Source organism: Amia ocellicauda, chromosome 7, assembly GCF_036373705.1.
Source record: "Amia ocellicauda isolate fAmiCal2 chromosome 7, fAmiCal2.hap1, whole genome shotgun sequence".
Classification (NCBI taxonomy): Eukaryota; Metazoa; Chordata; class Actinopteri; order Amiiformes; family Amiidae; genus Amia; species Amia ocellicauda.
In genome coordinates this window covers 48,563,323-48,590,376 of record NC_089856.1, presented here as the reverse complement: position 1 = coordinate 48,590,376, position 27,054 = coordinate 48,563,323, and the positions used below count along the sequence as shown (strand labels likewise).

Below are 27,054 nucleotides of genomic sequence, written 5' to 3'. Positions count from 1 at the left end.
CGTGGCCCCCTGTCCCACAGACAGGGGGGCGCGCAGGAGGCCGAGGTTCAGAGTGGATCTGCCCGGTCCAGTGGGGGGGACTGACCTGGATGGTGAGGGGGTAGTTGCTGACGTACAGCTCGTCCGAGTCCGTCTTGGTGTAGCCGGGATAGGAGGAGAAGTAGTTGACCTCTGACCCCATCTGAATTGCACAGGACAGGGAAGAATACAGTCACAACAATACACCAGTGCCTATGTCTGTGTACATCTATTTATGTCTAACTAAAATAGTTTAGAAAGTGAGAGAGAGAGTGAAAGTGAGTGACTGAGTGTGAGAGAGAGAGAGAACGAGTGAGAATGAGATGGTGTGAGAGAAAGGGAGTGAGAGAGAGGGAGGGGGAGAGAGGGAGTGAGGCGGTGTGAGAGCATACCTGCGAGGGGGCGGCCGAGCTGTCGTCATCCTCTTCATCCTCCAGGTCCTCGTCCTCCTCGCCGAGGCCCAGCCCTGGTGCCCGGGGCCTCAGCGTGCCCACGTACCCTTCCTCATCATCGTCCTCCTCGTCGTTGGTGAACTCAAAGTCCTCCCAGGAGGCCCAGTTCTTGCGGGGGCGGCCGGGCTTTCCGCGGCGGGATTGGGCATCAGGTCGATGCTTCTCGGTGCGTTGCCGGCCCGGGCCCAGCCAGCCCACCTCGGGCATGAAGGCCGTCTGCCCACGCTGGAAAGGCAGCAGGTGCCTCTGCAGGGGAGGTGAGGAGCGAACGAGAGAGAGAGAGAGAGAGAGAGAGATGAGTGATTCTCTTGGTGCGTTGTGGAGACGGCACTGCTCACCGCACAGGGCTTACACAGCCTGTATCTAAACCAAATCAAGACACAAATATAGACTGTAGAGTGCAGTGTACAGAGCCGGTGTACAGACAATGCATGGCCCCTGAGGGCCCCGTCATGGCTGCTCACCATGGCCTCCACCTGGCACTGGCGCAGGCGGCACTTCTGCCTCTTCTTGTTGCGGCCGCCGAACTTGGGCTTGTCCATGCAGAAGTCACAGGTGCGGCAGTCGGTGGTGCGCAGGCAGGCCTCACACTTCCCACAAGAGCGCCGGCTGCGCTTCTTAGGGCCCTCCTGAGACAGAGGGAGGGAGTTACAAACAGGGCAGAGAGCATCAGAGGTCGAGTAAAGGACAAGAATACTACAAACATGGAAGAGAGACTGAGTGAGGTGAAAAAGTGAAATGAAAGAGAGCACGATATGCACTCACATCGTTGTCGTTGTCATCGTAGTAGTACGAGTAGTCCTCGAAGTCGCTGTACTGGGGTATGGAGTACTGCACAGAGAGGGACAGGGCCATGACATTGGGACACACACACACAATAGATTCATGTGATATACACAATACACACCAATCCCCACACCCCAGAGGGAGAGATCAGTCAACACACAAGACATCAACATCATAGCAAGCATCTCCCCCTCTCTCCCTCCGCCATATCTCCCTCCCCCTCTCCTCCTCTCCCTCACCTTCTTGGGGCTCAGGGGTTCCTCGTACTGGGGCTGGTGCTTCTCTACTTTCTGCACTTTCTGCAAAACCAAGACAAACAGCACATCACAGCACGTCCTCCAGGACCACAGCTAACCAGGGCAAGACAAAAACAGGAGAGGGGGGTCCGAACCTGGAGGGTGAGGGGAGGGGAGCGAGAGGACAAACAGATATTCCAAAATTAAAAAGAAACTCACCCGCATCTTGTGCACCACATTGACGTAGTCCTCGGACATCGATCGCTTCAATTTCTGCCAAGAATGAACAGGGTGATGTGTCAGAGCCAAGCGATGCCCACAGACAACCAAACACACACCAAGACACGCCCATCGACAAGACAGCCCATCGAAAGACACGCCCACCGATGTACAAACAGACATAGGTAAGGGGATAACGGTGAAGACTCATAGACTCCCCACACTTACTGAGATTTTCAGTGGCTTCACCTTCTTCTGTCCTTTCATTGTTCTTTTCTGTGGAAAGAAAGATTGTCAGACACTTTAATTTCCCCAACACAACAACACTGACAATAAGGAAGGAAGAAACATAACAATGAAATGGATTAATTAAAGAAGAAAGACATGGCCAAGGACAAGGACAAGGAGTGAGCTGGAGAGAAAGAGAAAGGAGAGACGAGAGGAGGCACAAGAAAACGGGACAAGGAGTTTGCTAAGCTGAGTTTCGAATGCCTGATACAGCTATGACAACAACAACAACAACAACAACAACAACAACAACAACAACGTGTGATTGCGAGGCAACAAAACGATTGTTAGAAAAAACTAAATAAAGGAAAGCAGAGGGCCGGAGCGGCAGGCCGCTCAGCACAGCACCCAGCCCAGTAATGAGATGCGGCGACCGCTCAGGGCACATACACACGACTCCCGCATTAATGAAACGCACAAACACAAGCCAGCAGACCAAACCAGGCCGTGGCTGGGACAGGGGGTCAGTGGTACAACAATGCAGGACTCAACCAACACCACAACGACTATAATGCCAACAACAGTAAAAATACAAATGACAATCATAACAACACGCACAGAGCTGTGATGGAGGTGCAGAATGAGCAGCCGAGGGCATCATGCACACAGACAGGGCAGAGTCCACTGCACAGTGCTGCAGCTCACAGTGAGCGCAGGGCAGGGCAGCGGGAGCCCGGGGCCCCATCACCTGCACTACTCAGGGACCTGCGGTGAGGTGGCGTTATGCTGATGGCCCTGCGGTGAGATGGCGCGGTGCGGATGTCCCAGCCCTGGAGGTACAGTGAGGCTCTTACCCTCTCGGAGCTGCAGCCTGGCTCCTCTCTCTCCTCCGCCACCCTCCCGAGACACCAGCGTCCCCTCCTGTCCACCTTGAAAACCCAGTGCACAGGCGGTCAGCCCACCACACACACACACGCACGCACGCACGCACGCACGCACGCACTCACACACACACACACGGACACTAGGGTTGTGACGCAGTTCAGATATGCAATCATTGACATCGAACTTCGCAAATTTTTTGGATAAAATCAAATTTGAATTTTCAAAATACATTTGTCCACCCATTGCATTGCAACACGCACACACATGAAGCCAGTCCCTCACTCAGGCAGGGCGGTCCAGATGTTATTCTCAGCACATGCCATGTTTGGTCCAAAGTCATTTCGGCTGAGGCTGATTCGGCAAAAATCAATATGACACTTGCATAATATTATATTGTGTTTTGTGCCATGATTTTTATAGTTTTTTTTTTTTTAAATGTATGGAATAACGAACTGTATGTCCACACAGCGATATAGTCTATAGGTGCACACTCAGTGTTTAAACAAATTTGATTATTTTATATCATGTTGTCATCGGTATCCTGGCATAATTAGTACTAATTAGTACTTAAACAATTATTAAAATAAACAAAAATCTATTTGCTGGTACTGTACAGACCTGCCACCTATTCTGATTTCCGATAAGTAACAGAAGCCCCAGCCAGTCGAGCACAGAGGGATCGTATCTCAGCGGCTGGTGGTGTCTCTGATGATCATCGAAGCAGGATAGCGCACAGTGGCTGAGTTTCACATTTCATTTACCACCACTGAAATAATAGTGGTACAGGCCCACAATCCCTGACTCGCAAGTATGACATTCGAAAAGCTCTGAAATCCGAAGGTGCGTAGTGTCAGTGGAATCAAGGTGGCGTTCATGCAGCGCAGATGTCCACAGTTCTGTGCAGATCTGCAGAATTCCAGTGACCTCAGTGGTGGAGCAGTGCAGATCTGCACAACAAGAATGTGACCCAAGAGTTTTGAGAGTGCGATCATTTCCTCTAAAATAAATTAAAATATTTGACCAAAAATATCAGTCATTAGCTATCATACGCAGACGGATTGAAAAAATATATTAATAATCAGTAGCTAGGCTACTGAGCACGGTCTATTCAACTGGTATTTCCTAAATTGCGAGTAACCATTCATTCAATACTTGGAAGAAAGAAACCTGCAGTTACAGCACTTCAAATACAATGAGAAAACATTGTCAGATATTAACTGAAGAGAACCAAACTGAATGTGGCTACAATATGACTGGAAAAAATATAGCAATTGAAGCAACATCTGAGATTTTTAAGATTTGTGTGTTTATTTCTTTCTTTGAAAAACTTGTGAAGGTTTGTTTTGAATGTAAGTCAGTCTGTGATTCTTATATATTTAGAGTAATATTTAATATTAAAATGTAATATACATTTAGGTCAATATGATGAAATTAAATAGCATGACTAAAATGGGATTAAAACTAATGCAATATTAGTTGACTAAAACTAACAAAGATTTTAGTCATTTTTTGGTGACTAAAAATAAAGAAAAGTGAATGACAAATGTGACAATATTTCAGACATTTTAGTCGACCTGACTAAGACTACGACTAAATAAAAAACTGATGACTAAATTAACCCTGGTTGCGTGTCAGAGCTCCTAGCAGTCACACGTGCGTCAGGTGCTCTCCGATATTGTTGTGTTTTATTGAATGTATATGTTTGAAGTTTTATTGAACATTCACTGCAAAACATATAAATGTATTTGTATGCGGGGTTCTGCCACAGACCGTGTTGCGGTGTTACTGTAATATCCAGTATATACATCGATCAGCCATAACATTATGACCTGACAGGTGAAGTGAATAACACTGATAATCTCGTTATCATGGCACCTGTCAGTGGGTGGGATATATTAGGCAGCAAGTGAACATTTTGTCCTCAAAGTTGATGTGTCAGAAGCAGGAAAAATGGGCAGCGTAAGGATCTGAGCGAATTTGACAAGGGCCACATTGTGATGGCTAGACGACTGGGTCAGAGCATCTCCAGAACTGCAGCTCTTGTGGGGTGTTCCCAGTCTGCAGTGGTCAGTATCTATCAAAAGTGTCCAAGGAAGGAAAAGTGGTGAACCAGTGACAGGGTCATGGGCGGCCAAGGTTCAGTGATGCACATGGGGAGCGAAGGCTGGCCCGTGTGGTCCGATCCAACAGACGAGATACTGTAGCTCAAATTGCTGAAGAAGTGAATGCTGGTTCTGATAGAAAGGTGTCAGAACACACGGTGCGTCGCAGTTTGTTGCGTATGTGGCTGCGTAGCCGCAGACCAGTCAGGGTGCCCATGCTGACCCCTGTCTACTGCCGAAAGCGCCTACAATGGGCACGTGACCATCGGAACTGGACCACGGAGCAATGGAAGAAGGTGGCCTGGTCTGATGAATCACGAGTTCAAGGAGTTGACTTGGCCTCCAAATTCCCCAGATCTCAATCCAATCGAGCATCTGTGGGATGTGCTGGACAAACAAGTCCGATCCATGGAGGCCCCACCTCGCAACTTACAGGACTGAAAGGATCTGCTGCTAACGTCTTGGTGCCAGATACCACAGGACACCTTCAGAGGTCTAGTGGAGTCCATGCCTCCACGGGTCAGGGCTGTTTTGGCAGCAAAAGGGGGACCTACACAATATTAGGCAGGTGGTCATAATGTTATGGCTGATCGGTGTATGCTGTCCTACCTTTCTGAAATCCGAACAATTCAGAATTTCGTAACATCTGGAACCAAGGGTTTCGGTTAAGGGACTGTGAACCTGTATTAGGTTAAGAATCTTCAGTAATTCAGGACTGAATTGTTCTAATTTTAAAAGTGAAATAAAACTCCATTACACTCAGTTTAAGGACTATGTCAGCTATAACACACTGACAGATGTCATTTCAATAAAAGTTAAATATTTAACAAATAAAAAATATTTCACAGTAATACTGGCAAATAAAAAAATACACTACATCCACATCTCCTCTGAATCATTCAGATGTTCATTGGCAAACTTCAGACGGGCCTGCACGTGCTTTCTTGAGCAGGGGGACCTTGCGGGCGCTACAGGATTTCAGTCCTTCACGGCGTAGTGCGTTACCAATTGTTTTCTTGGTGACTATGGTCCCAGCTGCCTTGAGATAATTAACAAGATCCTCCTGTGCAGTTCTGGGCTGATTCCTCACCGTTCTCATGATCACTGAAACTCCATGAGGTGAGATCTTGCATGGAGCCCCAGACCGAGGCAGACTGACAGTTATTTTGTCTTTGTAGCCTTGTGTAGGTCTACAATCTTGTCCCTGACATCCTTGGACAGCTCTTTGGTCTTGGCCATGGTGGAGAGTTTGGAATCTGATTGATTGATTGCTTCTGTGGACGGTTGTCTTTTATACAGGTAACGAGCTGAGATTAGGAGCTCTCCCTTTAAGAGAGTCTCAGCTCATTACCTGTATAAAAGACACCTGGGAGCCAGAAATCTTGCTGATTGATAGGGGATCAAAAACTTATTTCCCTCCTTAACATGCAAATCAATTTATAACTTTTTTGAAATGTGTTTTTCTGGATTTTTTTGTTGTTATTCTGTCTCTCACTGTTAAAATACACTTACCATTAAAATTATAGACTGATCGTTTCTTTGTCAGTGTGCAAACATACAAAATCAGCAGAGGATCAAATACTTTTTTCCCTCACTGTATATATATATATATATATATATATATATAGATATAGATATACACATACACACACTCGCAGCTACCTATTGTTAACATGTTAACAAATGTAAACTGATTGCTTCCTACTTCATTATCAGTCTGTCACGCATTACAGTTGAGGCTCAGTATATCAGATTCCAGCAATCACTGTGTGGACGTGTAATGAATATCATCTTAAAGTTACACTGGCATTTACAAACATTGTTCACAATACATGTACCAGAGAGATTAAAAACGTAGCTTTTTTTTAATTTTCTAATATGCAGGCACAATAGTCTAGTCTATTTTATAATATACATTTGATAAAAAAAAAACACGTATGTTTATGCATTTATAGTTCATGTAATTGTATGCATTTTAAAATCAGATTTTGTTCTATTTGATTTTCATATTGATTTGTCATGACAAATATGTTAGCATTGTCATTCAAATTGGCAATCACAATGTTGCAAGTTCATTTTGAGACATGGAAATTGTATAAAAGTTTAAGCAGCCATCATTGTCTCAGTTTATGCCTTTTAACTTAAAAAAAAAAATCTTAAATCACTGCTGCAGAATTCCGCTGAAAACACCTTTTTAAATCGCAGAATTTTTGAAAAATGGGGGGACTAATTTGTTATAATGTAATCTATTGCAGGGCTCAGTTATTCATGTGGGTGAGTGGATTCCAGTAGGGCTGGGCTATATGGCCAAAATATCATGTCACGGTATTTTTCACATTTTTGACGGTATGAAGATTTTTTTTGGTTTGTTTTAATTTTACAACAAAAAGGTCTAAATATATTTAGACCATAGAATGGCAACAAAATTGTGGTTTTAATGGTCTTCAACAGTTATACTGTTTTATATACTGTTCATAAAGCAAAAATAGGACACAACTGACACTGAATTACGTTTCCTTGTTCTGTGTCAGTTTTCTGGTCCACAGTATAAACATCACCCCTTTCTTAGGGACACATTCACTGGGGTCACTTTCACCCACACTACTCTCATCCATCTCGATTTAATTAATTGTTAATTTCTCACGTTTGTCAACACGCAATAAACATGGCACTTATTTTCATTATATGGCCAAAGAAGCATCCATTCCAAAACAAGGGTCGCGTTCGAGAAGTTTAATTCTGCTCAGAAATTCGGAGATGCGTATTCTTGGAGTGTTTCTGCGTGATGCCACTAACCCCCACCCACAGAAATCATGCAGGGTTTGTGAAGAAAGGCCGTTGCGTTCTTGTAGCACAGATTTGCGCACATCTGCAGATATCTGCGCTACACGAACACGACCGGCATTCTTTGATCAGTTGCGTGTGGCAGTCACAAGCAGCAGGAGCAGCAAGTTGAGGGATGTGCTAACGCAACCAACTTTATTGTCAGCTGAACGCTATGGCTGAATGACACATTAATTAAATTATTCAATTTAGCATAGAAAACTTTAACATACCAATATGAAGGTATGAAGTTATAGTAAGAGTCCATAATTAAATACCAGTATATATTTGTTTATGGTGTATCACCCAGCCCTAGAGTCCGGTGTAGAATGGCATTTTGTGATGTCGCTCGCTCGAGCCCGGTGTGTCTGCACTTATTCAGCAGGTAAAACACAACCAGGACATCGTGATCCGCCATTTTCAAGTCACATACATAACGCATCATCGCCTCACTCAGCACGTTCAATATGCATTATGTCAATGTGAGCCCAACATACCGAACTATACCAGGCTGGCACGGTTTGGGTATGCTAGTGTAAACCCAGCATGACTGAAACTCTCGCTCACCCACACAAACACAGACACTCACACACATTCGCACAAACTCACACAAAAGCGCCCACCCTCACAGACTCACAGATATACACCTTCAACAGCCTGACGTACAGGTTACAGGTTAAACACCTCTGCACTACACCAGCATGCACACCAGAGTGCAAGTCCAACACAAAGGACTCGCTCGCTGCCCCAGTGTCTCTCTGGACACGGGCTGTGGTCCTGTAGCCGAGGTGTGGAGTATCGCAGGCATCCTCAAGAATGAGACTATGAGAACACGTAAAATACAAGGGTTTGATTTTCTCCTTCCGAGAGCGAACCCTTGTCATATATTGGCTCCCATGTTTCAGCTTCTTCCTCCCTCCTTCTCTACCTCCCTCTACACCATCCCACCATCCATCACTCCCTCCCTCCATCCTGCCCATTCTCTCTCCCCCTCTCACTCTCTGCGGGCGGTACCTTGCGGATGGGCATCAGGCACTTGCGTCTGCGGCAGCGCACCGGTTTGCGAGACTCTGGGTGCAGGAGGGCGTGGCGGCAGCTGGCGCACATCCCGCAATCCTGGGTGACCCGGCAGGCCTGGCACTGACCACAGGGCAGCCACTGCAACGAGCCGCAACGGCGCTCACTGACCACACCAAACCACAGCACAACACAACACAACACTGACCACAGAGCAGCCACTGCAACGAGCCGCACTGGCACTCACTGACCACACCAAAGCACAGTAGCACAACACAACACTGACCACAACACAGCACTGACCAGCACAACACAACTCAACACAACACTGACATAACAACACTGCACAACAGCCCTGGACCAGTTCAGTCTACTTTGCAAATCCACAGCAGCCAATAGCAGCCCTATGTGTCTACAGTGCCAAAGCGCAGTCAACAGCAGCCTCTCTACAGTGTTACAGCACATGGAGCAGAAGTTTTAACAGAGTATGAGGACAGAAACAGACAGACAGACAGACAGACAGCAGGCAGGCAGACAAGGGAGCAGGCGAGACAGACATGCAGGCCTGGGATCCAGCACAGTGCCAGCATTGAGCCAACTCACCTTCCTGAACAGGATGTTCCGGTCATTGTTGACTTTCCCTGTGGCTGCAGGGAGAAGAGAGAGATAGCGAGGGAGGGAGGGAGAGAGAGATCAGGGGCTTGTCATTTTCATGTACAGAACAGCAGCAAAGGTACAGTGTTATCAGACGGGTTTCCCACGGGATGGGACAAAATGATGTTCAGTTTTGCGGGATGGGGCGGTACAGGTGTGAAGCTGACAGGACAAAGTGGGACTGGGAAAAGAAAAAATATGAAGCTCTCGGGACGGGCAAGAACGGGATTTAAGCTCCCAGTAATGGAGAGGAACCTCTTTTTAAGGTTAAACACTACATGCTGAACACTGATACTATAAGTCATACTGTTTTAAACCAATTCACTGCAATGAAATACAGCCTTGGATTTTCAACCTCTGCACATTATTTAAAACTGCCACAGTGGTGGTTAGGTGTGTGCTACAGAAAATAATGGGGGTGGTAACAAAAGTTTAATGTGACAGGGTCACATATACAGCAATACAGAAGAAAAGTCGAGTTTGAATCATTTACTCAGATTTCTGTGGATGAAAAACAGTCCGAATACGTTTTTACATTTTAAACTGATAAAGTTGCCTGAGGCACAAATGCTATATCTCCTCATCCAGCGGTAACCAGACACGCAAAACGGAGTTTGCACAGGACAGCTGCTCCACGCTCCCCACCCAACCAGCCATACACGACTGGGTTCTCAGAAAACTTCCATGCCCAGAATGCATCACTCTGTTGGCGTGTTTACATGAGGTGCAATCATGTTGCACAGACTTTTGTGATTCTGCACAGAATCTGTGCAGATTCTGACCATTTAGCCAATGAATGCTCAGACTTTCCACAGATTCTGTGCAGAATCACAAAAGTCTGCGTGTTGCACGCGTGTGAATGGTGCGAAGCTTAAAGTCAGTCTGAAAAGATGTAATGACGTGTTGTGTTGAAAACATTTTGGAAATATAGCAAAACATCGCTTTAAAGATTCCATAACGGAGTAAGAGGTTAATGCTCAGTGTATAATTAATAGTTACAGATGGTAACCTATTGAAATTCACTAGGCATGTTTTAATGCGTTTTAACGGGACAGGATGGGACAGGAATTAATATATATACAGTGAGGGAAAAAAGTATTTGATCCCCTGCTGATTTTGTGCGTTTGCCCACTGACAAAGAAATGATCAGTCTATAATTTTAATGGTAGGTTTATTTTAACAGTGAGAGACAGAATAACAACAAAAAAATCCAGAAAAACGCATTTCAAAAAAGTTATAAATTGATTTGCATGTTAATGAGGGAAATAAGTATTTGACCCCTTCGACTTAGTACTTGGTGGCAAAACCCTTGTTGGCAATCACAGAGGTCAGACGTTTCTTGTAGTTGGCCACCAGGTTTGCACACATCTCAGGAGGGATTTTGTCCCACTCCTCTTTGCAGATCCTCTCCAAGTCATTAAGGTTTTGAGGCTGAAGTTTGGCAACTCGAACCTTCAGCTCCCTCCACAGATTTTCTATGGGATTAAGGTCTGGAGACTGGCTAGGCCACTCCAGGACCTTAATGTGCTTCTTCTTGAGCCACTCCTTTGTTGCCTTGGCTGTGTGTTTTGGGTCATTGTCATGCTGGAATACCCATCCACGACCCATTTTCAATGCCCTGGCTGAGGGAAGGAGGTTCTCACCCAAGATTTGATGGTACATGGGCCCGTCCATCGTCCCTTTGATGCGGTGCAGTTGTCCTGTCCCCTTAGCAGAAAAACACCCCCAAAGCATCATGTTTCCACCTCCATGTTTGACGGTGGGGATGGTGTTCTTGGGGTCATTCCTCCTCCTCCAAACACGGCGAGTTGAGTTGATGCCAACGAGCTCGATTTTGGTCTCATCTGACCACAACACTTTCACCCAGTTCTCCTCTGAATCATTCAGATATTCATTGGCAAACTTCAGACGGGCCTGTACATGTTCTTTCTTGAGCAGGGGGACCTTGCGGGCGCTGCAGGATTTCAGTCCTTCACGGCGTAGTGTGTTACCAATTGTTTTCTTGGTGACTATGGTCCCAGCTGCCTTGAGATCATTAACAAGATCCTCCTGTGCAGTTCTGGGCTGATTCCTCACCGTTCTCGTGATCATTGAAACTCCACGAGGTGAGATCTTGCATGGAGCCCCAGACCGAGGGAGACTGACAGTTATTTTGTGTTTCTTCCATTTGCGAATAATCGCACCAACTGTTGTCACCTTCTCACCAAGCTGCTTGGCGATGGTCTTGTAGCCCATTACAGCCTTGTGTAGGTCTACAATCTTGTCCCTGACATCCTTGGACAGCTCTTTGGTCTTGGCCATGGTGGAGAGTTTGGAATCTGATTGATTGGTTCTGTGGACAGGTGTCTTTTATACAGGTAATGAGCTGAGATTAGGAGCACTCCCTTTAAGAGAGTGCTCCTAATCTCAGCTCGTTACCTGTATAAAAGACACCTGGGACCCAGAAATCTTGCTGATCGATAGGGGATCAAATACTTATTTCCCTCATTAACATGCAAATCAATTTATAACTTTTTTTGAAATGCGTTTTTCTGGATTTTTTTTGTTGTTATTCTGTCTCTCACTGTTAAACTACACCTACCATTAAAATTATAGACTGATCATTTCTTTGTCAGTGGGCAAACGTACAAAATCAGCAGGGGATCAAATACTTTTTCCCTCACTGTATATATATGGGACAGGATGGGATGGGAAAAATTCTGACGGGACAGAATGGGACGGAATTGAAAAATGTATGTCTGTCATGGGATGGGACATTTTTTTGATGGGATAGAATCAGTCCCATGTCACTCTCTACTGCAGGGCTCACAGGCAGCAAGTCAGCCACAGGGGGGCGCTGTAACACTACAGACAGTGCTGAGGGGTGTCCCAGCACACAGAGCACACACATAGGACTGGTACAGCTCTGTGGACAGAGGGACAGACTGAGAGAGGTAGGCATGCACAGCAAGAGCACACAGCGATGAAGGAGAGCCCCCCCACACTACAGCAGGGTCTCAGCCCTGGTCCTGAGAGAGACAGTCCAGTCCAATCTGTTAAATTTTGTTGTTCTGGACTCTGTAACGATCAACCGGCCTGTGTGGAGCTGCTTGCTAGGGGCGGTCAGCACAATGAGGACACTGACGGACACAAAGACTCCACACAGGGACGGGGTCAAGGACAGGGTCAGGGACTAGCAGCAGCGAGGCACCTACGTTTGCACTTGCCACACAGAGACGTCTGTCCTGGCCTCACAAACTCCATGCCGGGATAGGGGCTCCCACAGCTGACACAGCCACTGCAACACAAGACACAGGTGCACAAACACACAGGCACCCAGTCACCATTGCAGCAAAAACAGTGCAGAGAGGCTGGGAGGAGTATCAACAGTCTAGGCTGGCTGAAGGTTAAATTAATTATTGTTATTGTTATTATTATTATTATTATTAAGCGAGTGTTTTGATACAGTTGTCATTAAAAGTGTGACACATCCAGAGGCTAACTGATCATACATTCTATACATCTATACACACTCGGAGGATCCCAGTGCCCCAAAAATTCTTTCTAATTCTACCAGCAACAACAAAACAACTCAATGAGACCAATTAGTTAAACTGTTGGAGCAACGCCTCAGGAAACGGGAGCTCGTCTGGAATACAAGCAGGGAAGACGACCAAACCTGCAGTGCCATGGTGGGGTGTGAGTGTGGCGAGGGCGGGGGGGCGGTACTCACTAGAGCAGGCCGTCGCTGGAGTAGCTGAGCGTTGCCGGGTCCTGGCCGATGGACAGAAGGGCGGGGGGGGGCAGGGAGATGGGCACAGCGCTGGGCGACAGTTTGCCCACGGAGGGCAGATGGAAGGGCGGCGAGGATTTTAGGGGCCCAAAGACCGGCTCTGGGGGGTACAGCCTGTCCAGGGCATGGGGGTCCCCCGGGGAGGTGTAGGGGCGCGCCAGGCGGGACGGGGTGCTGTGGTGGGACCGGGCGGGTGAGGCGGCACTGGGCGGGGGGACGTCCGTGTGCATAGGGGAGGGTCGGGCACGGGGGGGCGTGAGGTAGGAGTGCTGGGGGGGGGGCGGTGGAGCGGATGGGCTCTGGGGGAGGGCGGGGGCGAGCCGGGGAGGCGTGATGGGGGCCAGGCGGTGCGGGGGGGTCTGTCTTGGCGGAGTCATGTGGATTCTCTGGGGCGGGGTGCTCAGTCTCTGGGGTGAGATTATTCTGTGGGGGCTGCTCAGTCTCTGGGGGGTGGGAAGTCTCTGGGGGGTGGGAAGTCTCTGGGGGGTGTTGAGTCTCTGAGGGGTGGGGAGTCTCTGGGGGGTGGGGAGTCTCTGGGGAGGGGTTTTTAGTCTCTGAGGGGGGGTTTTCAGTCTCTGAGGGGGGGTGCTCAGCCTCTGAGGGGGGGTGCTCAGCCTCTGAGGGGGGGTGCTCAGCCTCTGGGCCACGGCCGGGCCTCTCTCGGGGGTGGGCACATGTGGGTCGGGGGTGCCGCTGCGCTCAGGGGTGCCGATCTTCTCGGAGGAGTAGCTGCTCTCTGGAGACCAGGACTGGTCTGTCTGCTTCTTCCGGCGCTGGGTGGGGAGAGAGCGAAGGAGAGGGAGGGTCATTACCATCACCGCACTCACAGGGATGGTGCGTTTTGCAGTCAGTCATAGTCCTGGCGCTGCTCCACTCACCTTGTGTTTCAGGACGCTCCCACGCTCCAGGAACACCCCCGACTTGAAGTCGAACTTGGAGATGTCCATTGCCGCGCCCATGTGCTTGGCCATCTCGATCTTACTGCGCAGGCGGCTGCCGTCGGGACTGCGGGGGCAGAGGAGAGAGCGACACTCCACTTTGAAGTCTGAAGTGTGATTTGTGATTGGTGGATTCTGCTTTGTGTCAGTGACAGACGGCAAGAGGGGGAGAATGACAGGAAGAGTCACACAGAAATAACATCTTATTGTCACAAGCGCCGTACCTCATGTAGTAGGTGTCGGTCTTGCCCACGGTGAAGCCCGACCTGCGGAACACCTCCTTGCGCCTCCAGCCGGGTCCCAGCAAGGGCCAGTCCTGCCAGCCATCATTACGCATGCCGCGCCCCCTCCGCTGGCCTGTGAACGACCTGACACACAGAGAGAAGAACACAAACACATAAGCAGAAGAAAAGGTCACACAGAGACTGTACCTCTCCAACGCTCTTACCCTCTCCCTCTCTCCTCCCTCCTCCCCCTGTACCTCTCTCGGCGTTGTTTCTTGTTTGTGGTGAAGTCCCTCTCGCTGCCGGCCAGACTGCCGCTCCTCTCGCTCTCTCCAGCCACGCTGTCCAGCTCCGGCTCCCCGCGCCCGTCTGCCCGGTGCTCCGTGGGCAGCAGCTCCAGCTCCCAGCTGTGCGTATCACCCCGCCCAGCCCCTTCCTCCTCCTCCTCCTCATCCTCATCCTCCTCCAGTGGTTTGAACCAGGGGTCACCGGGGGGCTCCTCTCCCAGCAGCCCCACCCCGTCCCCACCTCCTGCTGCAGCTTCCCCCTCTTTCTGCACCTCCTCCTCCCTGGCTCCCTCCTGAGTGGGCACATGGTTTTCGGCAGGGTCTGCGAGTCTCTGGGCATCGTCCTTCTCCCCCGTCCCCTTTGCTACAGATGCTGCGGTGCCGTCCTCCCTCGATGCACCGCTCTGCCCGTCGCCTGGGGCCCTCGCTGCCCCGGCCCCTTCCTCTGCCGCTCCTCCCTCTCCCTCTGGGCTTCCCCTGCTGTCCTTCCCCTCCCTTCTCTCCCCAAGTCCATTCTCCAGAGCCTCCGGCGATCCTTCGTTCATTTCTGGAACCTTGCGCCCTCCGCCTTCGCCACCGCCAGCAAACTCATACACACAGTCCGGCGCCGTCCTGCACGCCTCCCAGTCTCTCTCTCGCTCTCTGAGCTGCGGTGCTGCCTGTTATCCCCCTGGATTCACTTCCCTTTGAAAACAAAGAAAAAGACTAGAATAAGAAAGGGACGCCTCTTCCTGCCTCTGTTCTCAGGTGTGAGGTGGAGGGATAGCAGTGGGGTGGGTGGGATGATTTGGGTGACAGTGAAGTCGGCACAGGCAGGGGTCTCTTACAGGCAAATTCGTGTGGAGGGAGGAGGAGAGAGGGGGAGGGGCAGAGGGAGAGAGGGAGCATGAGAGGGGGAGGGAGAGAAGAGGGAGAGAGATGCACCAACACGATCAGACACGTTCTGAGAGCACAACACCATCCGTCAAGAAGCTGACAGCAGAGGATTTGGGACATTTCAATAATCACGGTCACAAGGTCACACAGTCGCCTGTTCTTCCCAAGATGTCAGAAGCCCGAGTCTGAAAACGCTAAATTGCAACGAGCACCCAGTGGCGCAGGGCCACACACCTGCAACGGCACATAGAGGCATCGCCGGGTCTGCGGGCCTGGAGCGCACAATTGCATTCAGTGTCGTCCAACTAGGGGAGGCATCCTGCAGGAGACGGAGCCACGCGGCGCAGATGCCGCACTCTGGGACCACGAGCGGAGGATGCAGCGCTGCAGAGCATCCATGTGAAAGCCAAGAAAACGAATTATGTTTTTAAATCATCACAAAACAAGACGCAAATCAAATAATAAGAATGATGACGACAATAATCAGTGCTAGAGAAGCCTCTAGCTCCCCGGCCGTGCGCTCGGTCCGTGAGGAAAGAATTCCACAGCGACCAGTCATCGGGAATGGTTGCCATGGTGACAGTGTGGAATGAGAGGATAGAGAGTGTGTTGGGGGGGGGGGGGGGTGAACCGGCTCATATTCCCGCAGTGCAGCGACGCGACGCTCCAGATACAAGCACACCGCAGAAGATACAAAACTCGGAGGAGCGGTCATGCGTTCCTCTGCTTTGGGGGGTGGTAAAAAAACACGACATAAAAAACAAACATTCACCGCTGGGGTGCGAGGCCAGGCTGCGGACAGAGGCCTGGTGGGGGGGGCAGTGAAATCAAGAAGAAGAGTCTGCGGACGACCGGTCGGCGAGCTTCACCATGGCTGTCCGATCGCACAGCCGCCTAGAGGAGCAGCTCGCCTGGCTGGCATCGAAACAAGATGTTGGGGTGGCGCTGCGTCTCCTGGAGGAGTAAATAAGCGGAGACGTCTTGGATGGGCCTCGGCCCAGATGTGGATCGAGCAACACCGCTGCCACTGACGATGATGATGGATGGTGAAGAATGAACTCAAAGTGGCAGCAGGGCTGGGGGGGATTGCAGGGCTGGGCAGGGATTCCCAGTTTAATACAATATACATAAATATAATCCAAAGGTCCTGGCTGAGAGGGATATGAAGCTATTAATGCTAACGCACACAACACACACGAGAATGCAGCTAATGCAACTGCAATACCGATGCTCTGCCCTGTGCCAAGTGCCTGGGTGTAACTGACCCCTGAGTCAAGACTGCAAAGAGACCCCGACCTGCAAGCCATGAGCACAGAGCCGCCAGTCACAAGGCTCATCCAACCAACCAACAATTCCAATTAAAACAGTCTAACAAGTCCGCTCGAGTGGCTCAGTCAGTAAAAGCACAGAACAAGGTTCGCTGGTTCGACCCAGGCTCAGTGCCGATTGTGACCGGGGGTTCTCAGTGGTGGCGCCGCCCGGGTTAGGGAGGCCAGAATCGTCCGGGTCTCTCTCGGAGAGTCGCTAACCAGCCCCCTCTACCGACCGCCTGGGCACGTGGCAACGAGACAAGATGTATTCGCAGAACTGATGATTTCGAAACTTAGGGGGACAAAATTTATTTTTTGAAAAAAATTGGCGAATCCAAATATTAAAAAATATTGATAAAATAAATCAAAATCAACAAGAAAACAAATGTTATTGATGACTTCCTATGAATATACAGGCCACTGGCGCACTGTGGAAATACACACTGCGGGAAGCTGCGGGTGAAGGCAGAGGTGGTTGGAGGGGAGGATGCTGGGAGGGTGGCAGTGCCAGGCCCAGAGGGGCTGCGTGTACGTGGGCACGGAGGGGTTTCTGTCCACTCCCTGTCACATTGATGGACCCAGTCACAGCTGGCGCCTGGAGCTCAGTTTGAGAGTGGAGGGAAGCAATGGTCAATATAAAGATCTGTATACTGTACGTACAGGTTCCTGTATATATCTGTATGTATGTACACACAGACACACACACACATGTATAGGTATGCACAGGTATGCATGGCTATTAAAGAGAGATGCAGATACAGATATAGATGGTTTAAATTTAATTTTGCACAATGATTCATGTGTTATAAAGCCTGTCCAAATGTTTATATCCAGAGGCCTTTTGCGTCAGTTCCCTGCTGTGGCATCATGTCTAAACACTTTCTCCAGCCGGGCAGACAGGGGCTGTGCGGCCAGTCAGGGGGTCCGCAGAGTGTGACTCCGGCCGGCGCGGCTGCTGCTCCCACACCTCATTGGCCGAGGTTGGGGTATTATAATATTATTATTATTATTATTATTATTATTATTATTATTAATAAACCACACACCATGTCGTAAGATATATTTTGAAACAACTTGTGACAACAAAATCTATGTAGGTGATTAATCCACTGATTCTCCTTTCCACATCTGTAAGTGTGGGTTTCACTTTATTATTGTTGTTGGACGCGTTTTTCAATATTGTATTTTTTACAAAAAATAAACAGGGTGGAAACTCACGCCAATCAGCCACACACACACACACTCTCACTCACTCACTCTCTCTCTCACACACACACACACACTCTCTCACTCTCTCACTCTCACAAACACACTCACTCACTCACACTCTCACACACACACACACACTCTCACACTCTCTCTCTCTCTCTCTCTCTCTCACACACACACACACACACACACACACTCACTCACTCACTCACTCTCTCTCTCTCTCTCTCTCTCTCTCTCACACACACACACACACTCACTCTCTCACACTCTCACTCACACACACACACACACACACACACACACACACACACGGCGCCTCGCGTGTGAGCGGAGGGAAACACGCAGCCAGGAGAAGCGGCGAAGTCACGCAAAACTACAGCCTGCAGCGCCTGCAAGTTCGCCGGATCAAGTCCCTGGCACGGTTTATTCGCCGGCTGCTCATCGCACACACACGGACCGGTGCACAGGCACCCACTCGCCCCACAGCCGCACACGGACCCGGGCGGAGGCGACCTCCCCACAGCGTAAATACTCACCGTCCAGGAACCGGAAGCCGTCTGCTGAAGCTGCCGTGGACGCGGCGGTTAAAGCAGCAGCGCGCAGGGCGAGCGGCGCTCCCAGGTCATGTGACGAGGGCACGACCGCAGCGCCGGCGAAGCAGTAGCGAGCGAGGCGGCGCGGCAGAGGCACGAAATGGCCGCCCGTTCCCAGAGCGCAGCCAGCGTGTGGCGAGCGCTGCGGGCTCTGTGCGGGCTCCGTGCGGGCTCCGTGCGGGCTCCGCGTTAGTAACAGATCAAAGCGCCGCCGCGTCCGCACGATTTTCCGGTTCGGGTTCGATCCGATTGACTGCCGTTCACACATGCGCAGTACTGCAAAGCGCACACTGCAGACGAGCGGCAAATACACGCCGCATATAAACAACAACGTGCAAAAAGTCAGGGTTTTACTCAAACCCACGTAGTCGCACTGCATTAACATGTACGGCACATTTTATTTGTGTCTATTCATCGTTACCCTAAGTCGCAAATGTCAATAACACCGTACTCCGAAGACACATTATTTCTAAAAACGTTGATCGTTCAATACTTTACATGTGGCAGTAAATAATTACTGTGACAGACAATGGTTTATTTTTAAAATTTCCAGGCACGAATTATTAAAAAAATACTGTGGATTCAATTTGTCTTAAAAAAATCGATTTCTGTTAATCGATAAACCCCAACTGTGTTAGCTGGGAAAAATTCCTTTAATCGATTATTTGGTTTATGTGTATATAGCCTATTAATACACAATACTAGAGCGTGCTTTCGATTTTAAGTTATGAACAGTCTCGTCAATAATATTCAAACCAACGACATCTTGAATTTATCTGTCTGTCTATTTAAATCAGCCTTGTCTGTATAAGGAAAGTGTAGCATATTAAAGAAATGAGCGCAAACCAGCCGGTTAACAAAATGTCGGTCTTTTTAAAATCAACCAAAATGCCCAAAATTACAAACTTACACATATTGTAGTGACAGTATTTTGTTGTTGCCTTTGTCCAAACATACAGGAAACCGGCACAATGTGGTGTGCGTGTGTATTATATAGGAAACATAATAAAGTTTACAAACGAGGAGGCCACTCGACCCATCGTGCTCGCTTGCTGTCCATATTTATATGAAACAGATTATCCTCCACTGGAAAACCATTCAAGAAAGGATGGAGCTCCTGTGTAAAAACAGTCCACATTCACCGACGTCATAAAAAAAATATTTATTGGAGAAAAAGTGAACATCATGATGCTATATATGTCGCAGGAGGAGAGGGCAAAATGGTGGGGTGTGAACGTTAACCGCTGGCGTTGCATCAATACAAAGTCAGGCTTGTTTTGGAGGGGGATGATGGCGCAGCCTGTCTACCCGAGCTATACAGAGATAAATAAATACAGCACTAACAGCAACACATTCAGCTGAAATGATTCCGCATCTTAGGCTGCGTCCCAAATCGCACACTCGCTCCCTCGTCCCCTTCGCTAGCGGGGCGGAAGTACTGTGGCGGCCATCTTAAGGGCTGTCTGTCCCTCAGGAGCGAGTGAAGGAGACCAATCGCGCTGTTTGTCCTTCTCGGCTCCCTTCGGCGGAGCGAACAAAAGAAAACTGATGCGGAAGTGTTTGAGCGCTGAAGTCCCAGAAGTCTGTGCGCTGAAGGCGGAGACACGTCAATCGGGAGAATATGGCAGCGGCGGTGCATATAAATGTAATGTAATGTTAGCTAGACACTTGTAGAAATTGTTAAATTATGTATCAAGGAAATGATAAAACATAAGATAGATCATATAAAATTATTATATAATGACGATTTAAATATATGATTAGAAAGTTCAGACAAAAAACGTTTCGGCACCTATTATTTAATTAATTACTTAAGTAGTATCCTATAAAACTAGGAGGTGACATAAGCGAACAATGTATTTCAAAATTATTATTTTAATTAAATCCTGAGACAGATGACAAGACTAGGTGTGTCCCAGTGAGCGCTTTTATCTTCACCTGCACCCCCGTCACGCGAAGTGTACACGTGTAGGGTGTAGGAGCGCGTGTGCGATTTGGGACGCAGCCTTATGTGACGTCACCGCACTCTTAAATGACGTCACTGGCTGCGTCGCACGCCGTGTTCCGACTTCCGGTATCAAGTCCCCTCCCGCAGAGCCGAACCACAGCGCCGTGGAACTATACATAGAGAGTTTAATTGAAACGCCACCGATCTGAAGTAGAAGACGCACTTCTCCAGTGTATTAGCGCGCAGTGTGCTGTTCTACAGGCGGAGGAAGCAAACGCGAACACCTCCGCGCCGGGTCACATTACCATCGTGCTCGTGTGGCTGGCTGCGGCCGGGGGCAGACGCCGGTGATGGGTACACACGGGCCGGACACACACTGACAGCCCCCTCTCGTTTTTGCAGTGTTGGGTCTGTACACCCATGTCCGACTGAGATTCCGTCGCCTATTCAGACATGAGACCTGGAGTAAACTACTACGACGAGCACACTAACAGCCACCGCTGCAGTAACAGTGCCGCCAGAGTAAACACTCGCTGTGCTACCAAACCAACCAACAATCACATGGATGCATAGTATAATATATATACACTCACCTAAAGGATTATTAGGAACACCATACTAATACTCTGTTTGACCCCCTTTCGCCTTCAGAACTGCCTTAATTCTACGTGGCATTGATTCAACAAGGTGCTGAAAGCATTCTTTAGAAATGTTGGCCCATATTGATAGGATAGCATCTTGCAGTTGCTGGAGATTTGTGGGATGCACATCCAGGGCACGAAGCTCCCGTTCCACCACATCCCAAAGATGCTCTATTGGGTTGAGATCTGGTGACTGTGGGGGCCAGTTTAGTACAGTGAACTCATTGTCATGTTCAAGAAACCAATTTGAAATGATTCGACCTTTGTGACATGGTGCATTATCCTGCTGGAAGTAGCCATCAGAGGATGGGTACATGGTGGTCATAAAGGGATGGACATGGTCAGAAACAATGCTCAGGTAGGCCGTGGCATTTAAACGATGCCCAATTGGCACTAAGGGGCCTAAAGTGTGCCAAGAAAACATCCCCCACACCATTACACCACCACCACCAGCCTGCACAGTGGTAACAAGGCATGTTGGATCCATGTTCTCATTCTGTTTACGCCAAATTCTGACTCTACCATCTGAATGTCTCAACAGAAATCGAGACTCATCAGACCAGGCAACATTTTTCCAGTCTTCAACTGTCCAATTTTGGTGAGCTTGTGCAAATTGTAGCCTCTTTTTCCTATTTGTAGTGGAGATGAGTGGTACCCGGTGGGGTCTTCTGCTGTTGTAGCCCATCCGCCTCAAGGTTGTACCTGTTGTGGCTTCACAAATGCTTTGCTGCATACCTCGGTTGTAACGAGTGGTTATTTCAGTCAAAGTTGCTCTTCTATCAGCTTGAATCAGTCGGCCCATTCTCCTTTGACCTCTAGCATCAACAAGGCATTTTCGCCCACAGGACTGCCGCATACTGGATGTTTTTCCCTTTTCACACCATTCTTTGTAAACCCTAGAAATGGTTGTGCGTGAAAATCCCAGTAACTGAGCAGATTGTGAAATACTCAGACCGGCCCGTCTGGCACCAACAACCATGCCACGCTCAAAATTGCTTAAATCACCTTTCTTTCCCATTCAGACATTCAGTTTGGAGTTCAGGAGATTGTCTTGACCAGGACCACACCCCTAAATGCATTGAAGCAACTGCCATGTGATTGGTTGGTTAGATAATTGCATTAATGAGAAATTGAACAGGTGTTCCTAATAATCCTTTAGGTGAGTGTATATATATATATATATATATATATATATATATATATATATATATATATATATATATATATATATATATATCTATACACACACATCAACTATTATACTGACAACTGTAATTGTAATTATTAGCACACACATTTCCCCCTTATATATATATATAAAATTATATATACAAGTTTACAATGTGATTATCTGTCAGTGTGACTTGCCATGGATAATGGTCCACCAAAATAGAAATGCATTATTAGTGTGACTGTTTTCTGTGTGTGCTCTCGCGTTCAATCACTCCACTGAAGCCGAGCTCACTGCACAGCACCTGAGCATCTTCGGTGCTGTGGATCCATTGGACACTTAATATGAAGAAGAAGAAGAAGAATATTCCACGATGTCATGTTGAATTGTGTAATTGTGGTGAGATTACAGATCTGCTGTTGTGACGGTGTAAGTGTGGGGCTGCAGGATGCTGGACACAGTCGACGCGTCGGCAGCAGTTCATTGACGCCGTGGTCGCCGGCACATTTATCTAATGTCTCATCCGGACTCCGGACAGCTGTCAGCTTGGTTGTTCCGCTTCAAATGACCAAATAGCCACGCTTGTTAAAAAGATGTAATGCATTAGCTAGTGTTACTCATTGGGGGTTTTATCACCGCAGTGTGGACACTTCTCCTGGAAAGTACGCGATCATCATCGACAACAACAACACTGCTGATCATCTACAGAGAGAGGGCCGATTCCTGCTGCTGACAAGTCCCCTCATCTCAGATCTGCTGGGCATGGCATTCCTAGTGTTCCAGTATATATAGGCCATTTAGGGATTATTATTATTATTATTATTATTATTATTATTAATTAGCATTATCCAGGGCGACAAAATTACAATACAGTATAAAATTACAGATCAAAACATAATACCATTACAAATTCAAAATTAAACATGCATAAAGTGCATAAGTAAAATATACAGTTAATACAAAATACAAGTCCTACATCCTAGATTGTAATAGCTAACAAGTGCAACATGCTATATTTACATTCAAATTATTATTATTAAAACATCAAAATTAAAAATAAAAACTGATTATTACTTATAGTTCAGACATATAGTTAGGATTAGTATTCGATGAGTAGGCCTGCTGTGCAGGTTTATTATGTTGACTATTATGAATTAATTTGGACACTCACTTGCTCATCCCACAGCATAAACGAAACTTGACACAACGTGATTCTGTTTTTTACCCGATATCATCCAAAAATATGAATTTATAAACAAATACAAATTAAAATAATGCCAATCATGGCACTGCGAGAGGCAGAACACACACACCACTGACGTAGTTATAATTCTAGGAGCGGGTTTATTAGATGTGACAGACAACACTTTTGTCCCATCCCACAGTGAAGTGTAGTGCAGTGTACTGTGGTATAATTGCAGTACAGTGCAGTGTGATGCACTGTGGTAAAAACAAAGTGCTGTGGAGTGGTGTTCTGCAAATTCTCTATCTCAGTAACCAGCAGTCTGCGTTGACAACAAACTGAAATGACACTAAATCAATAATCGCAAATGTCTTTTCATAAAAATATAATTACACAACGATCATGAAGTGGCTCTGTCCCTTCCCTATAATGTAATGCTAATAAATTATTATTATTAATAATAATAATAATACAAATGTCAGTCCCCTCCCCCATTCATGCACTCCCCTGCAACGATCCCACAGCGACTGGACTGCAACAGAACTGCACTGGGCCTTGTCTCGTCTCACTGCATTGTACCGCGGTGGAGGTCTGATAGGGTATATTCACAAAGCACACACGCACACGGTCGCACACACAGACCAGTGCTGTAATGGCAGAATCATAAACGGTTACACTACATGGGCCAAAGATGGGGTGGCTGTGATACGTTTGTCCCACATGGCACTTTTGTGACTCACTGACTTACACACTGACTGACTGAAACATTGACCGACTGACACACTGAATCACTGCCTGCTCCGCCTCAAACACAACAGGTTACTGGTGCTTTCGATCTGATACCATGTCAAATTATTAAAACCGACTAAAATGCAAAAAATGCCTTTTCTCTGAGTTCCAGGCTTGGGGCCGGCCTTTCTCCAACACAGGCACCCAGGCCCAGACCCGGGGTCGTACTGAAGCCTGTAGGGTTCAGTTTAGCATTATTATTTAATTATAATGTATTATAATTATTATTATTAATTATGATTGTACATACATTGATGACGGATACTGTTGCATCACGGCTCGTAACACCTATAAACTAACACGCACAGGATCACGGACACTCGGCTGCCTGACTTACTCTACACTACCCCAGCACACGCTGGCCCTAATGCACATTGCCACTGCTAAATACCACCACCGCAGAGACCCACCACTGACTCTAACTAACCTGCACACTAGCGTACAAATAACACATATACAATCAGACATTATGCAGTCAAAGTATCTACTTTATGTTCCAATTATCATTATTATTATTGTTGTTGCTGTTATTTAAAAGGTTGCATGATGCTGCAGTACGTCTGTCATGCCAATATCGCCAATTTGAATTGAAATCCAACAGCTGAGCTAATGCACGGAGCAGGCGAGGCTGTGAATGGCGTGTTTACTCTACGCCGAGTGGAGCCGAAGCGCGCGCTGCACCCCCCCCCCCTCGAGCCCCTGCGCTGCGTGGGCTGAGCCTCGCGCCGCCCCGGGCTCGACAGCGCAGCGCGAGCGAATGTGTCTAGAGCTGCCCCCCCTCTCCCTCCACGCTGGAGAGGTTGTTGGCTTTGTTCCGTGTCTGCGTCAGTACCAGTCCTCACCGACGGACGCGCTCCTGCCCAGGATCAGCGGTTACCACAGCAACCAGTTAAAAATAGCCCGCTGCGCAGCGTCTCTCCGAGCAAGCCTGCTGCTGCCGTCTTCTTGGAGAGGAGAGCGCTGCGCATGTGCACAATGACAGCGTGACCACATCGTTAAAGTGGGAGGTGTACGGCACGGCGCCAGGGATCAGCACAACAGATACGACACGTTGTTGAGGTTGCAGGTTTTTTTTGTAACAGCATTGATTGCATTGTCTAGTGCTACCATTCTGCAGCTGCGACCGGTTTATCATTGTATTGAACGGGAACAGAACAGCGTTTTTCTAGCTAGTTTCACCATGAGAACAAATCCATTAAAAGAAAAAGGAAAAACATAATCGGACTGCAACCCAAACAATTTATTGCTGTAATTTATTTTCTGCAACTTCCCACTGGTATGTTCGGAAGCGACGGGACTTAACGTCCAAAGTTCAGACGTTCAGTGGAAGACGTTCTTTTCCACAAATCTGTCCGTACAGATGCCAGCACAAGGTTCATGACAAACAGTTGGACCAGAGGTTATTTATTTGTATGTATCTATTTATTTATGGATTCAAGTACTTCTTATTATCCTTATTGTATATATATACACACACCTTGATCATCTTTATTCTATTTGCATTTGGTCGGAGAGTCCCAACCCATCCACTTCGATACTAAAAATCCACCGTCAAATAAATGAACACACACAAAACTCAGGCCTAACCGAGTTACTGATGTGTTCTTGCCGAACGTGTGTAACCAGGCAGGTGCTCCCTACATGGCACTGGTCGAGAGAACCGTGTGGCGGCACAGGCCGGCCGACATGCGGATGAACGAGCACATGGCACAGAGCGTCTGGATCACTGGCTTCCTCCGGACCCCAGCCCGAGAGGACCGGTGCTGGGTCCTGCGTCGGAGAGCCTCTGGTTCTCCAAAGGACTGTGTGCTAACTGGTCACAGCACACCCCAGACAACCATGGTCTACTACAGCGGGATTCGAACCAGGTGTGCTTCGCGGAGGAGTGCGGGTGCAGTGTCAAATGAGGCATTTGAGACATTCCGATCACTTATAATTTAATTTTTTATGAATATATAATAAGAAGGGGAAGGATGTAGAAACTAAGGGTATGAAAAGAAAGGGAAGCCCCCTGGGGCAGCTCTGGCTACAGCAGATCTAGGTGTGGCGAGTGGAGTATGTGGCAGATCCAGTCTGAGCACGAGAACACAGCGACAGAGGGAGAGAGAGAGAGCGGTTTTGTCTGAACAGCTTTAGAGAGGCGAATCTATCCATAAGTCTCTATACAATCCCAGAAGATGGAGCGAAACCAATGAACACACTTTACAAAACCAGTAAAGAATTCTGATTTGGAGGGAGAAAAAAAAAAAACAACAACACTGCGAGCCCCCCCACACAATAATAATTACACAATCCGTCTAGCAGTTACACGCACAGCAGTCTGAGCCGATCCTCACTTGGCCGTAACCTCCTTTCCAGTCTCGACCCAGGAATGCGGTCAGTGGGAAGCGGCTGCTGCTGCGAGAGCAGGGAACACAACACTCCCCGGGAATTGAGCGCGTCCTGTGCTCGCGGAAACGCTCCTGTGCCAACAGGCACAATTCGTGGTTGATTGCCACCTGTGTTTCATGGTGGTGACCAGGAAGGGCAAGACGATCATTGACAAGAAGCGCACAAGCAACTCTAGGAGGAAGAAGAAGAGGAAGACGTGGGGCGAAGCGGCCATGCGTGTGTGGCACTCCGCTCACCGGGGGATGCTCGTTTCATGTGCTGTGGCCGTGTCTGAGCCACTCTCTGACTGCGGTCTTTAG

General features: G+C 48.1%; 1 protein-coding gene across 1 annotated transcript in view; it reads right to left on the bottom strand.

The window, feature by feature from the left end:
* Window positions 1–27,054, bottom strand: part of LOC136753775 (uncharacterized) — a 44,979-nt gene that overhangs the window by 8,224 nt on the left and 9,701 nt on the right. Inside the window, exons 2-16 of the mRNA XM_066710152.1 lie at window positions 14,612–15,325; window positions 14,355–14,498; window positions 14,071–14,197; window positions 13,133–13,965; window positions 12,615–12,697; window positions 9,370–9,413; window positions 8,764–8,907; window positions 2,794–2,868; window positions 1,940–1,987; window positions 1,712–1,765; window positions 1,496–1,555; window positions 1,236–1,301; window positions 935–1,099; window positions 411–716; window positions 86–181 (exon numbers count right to left, since the gene is read on the bottom strand). Of these exons, the coding sequence (XP_066566249.1) occupies window positions 86–181; window positions 411–716; window positions 935–1,099; window positions 1,236–1,301; window positions 1,496–1,555; window positions 1,712–1,765; window positions 1,940–1,987; window positions 2,794–2,868; window positions 8,764–8,907; window positions 9,370–9,413; window positions 12,615–12,697; window positions 13,133–13,965; window positions 14,071–14,197; window positions 14,355–14,498; window positions 14,612–15,186 (2,820 nt within the window). The 5' untranslated portion in view covers window positions 15,187–15,325. The remainder of the gene's footprint in view (window positions 1–85; window positions 182–410; window positions 717–934; window positions 1,100–1,235; window positions 1,302–1,495; window positions 1,556–1,711; window positions 1,766–1,939; window positions 1,988–2,793; window positions 2,869–8,763; window positions 8,908–9,369; window positions 9,414–12,614; window positions 12,698–13,132; window positions 13,966–14,070; window positions 14,198–14,354; window positions 14,499–14,611; window positions 15,326–27,054) is intronic.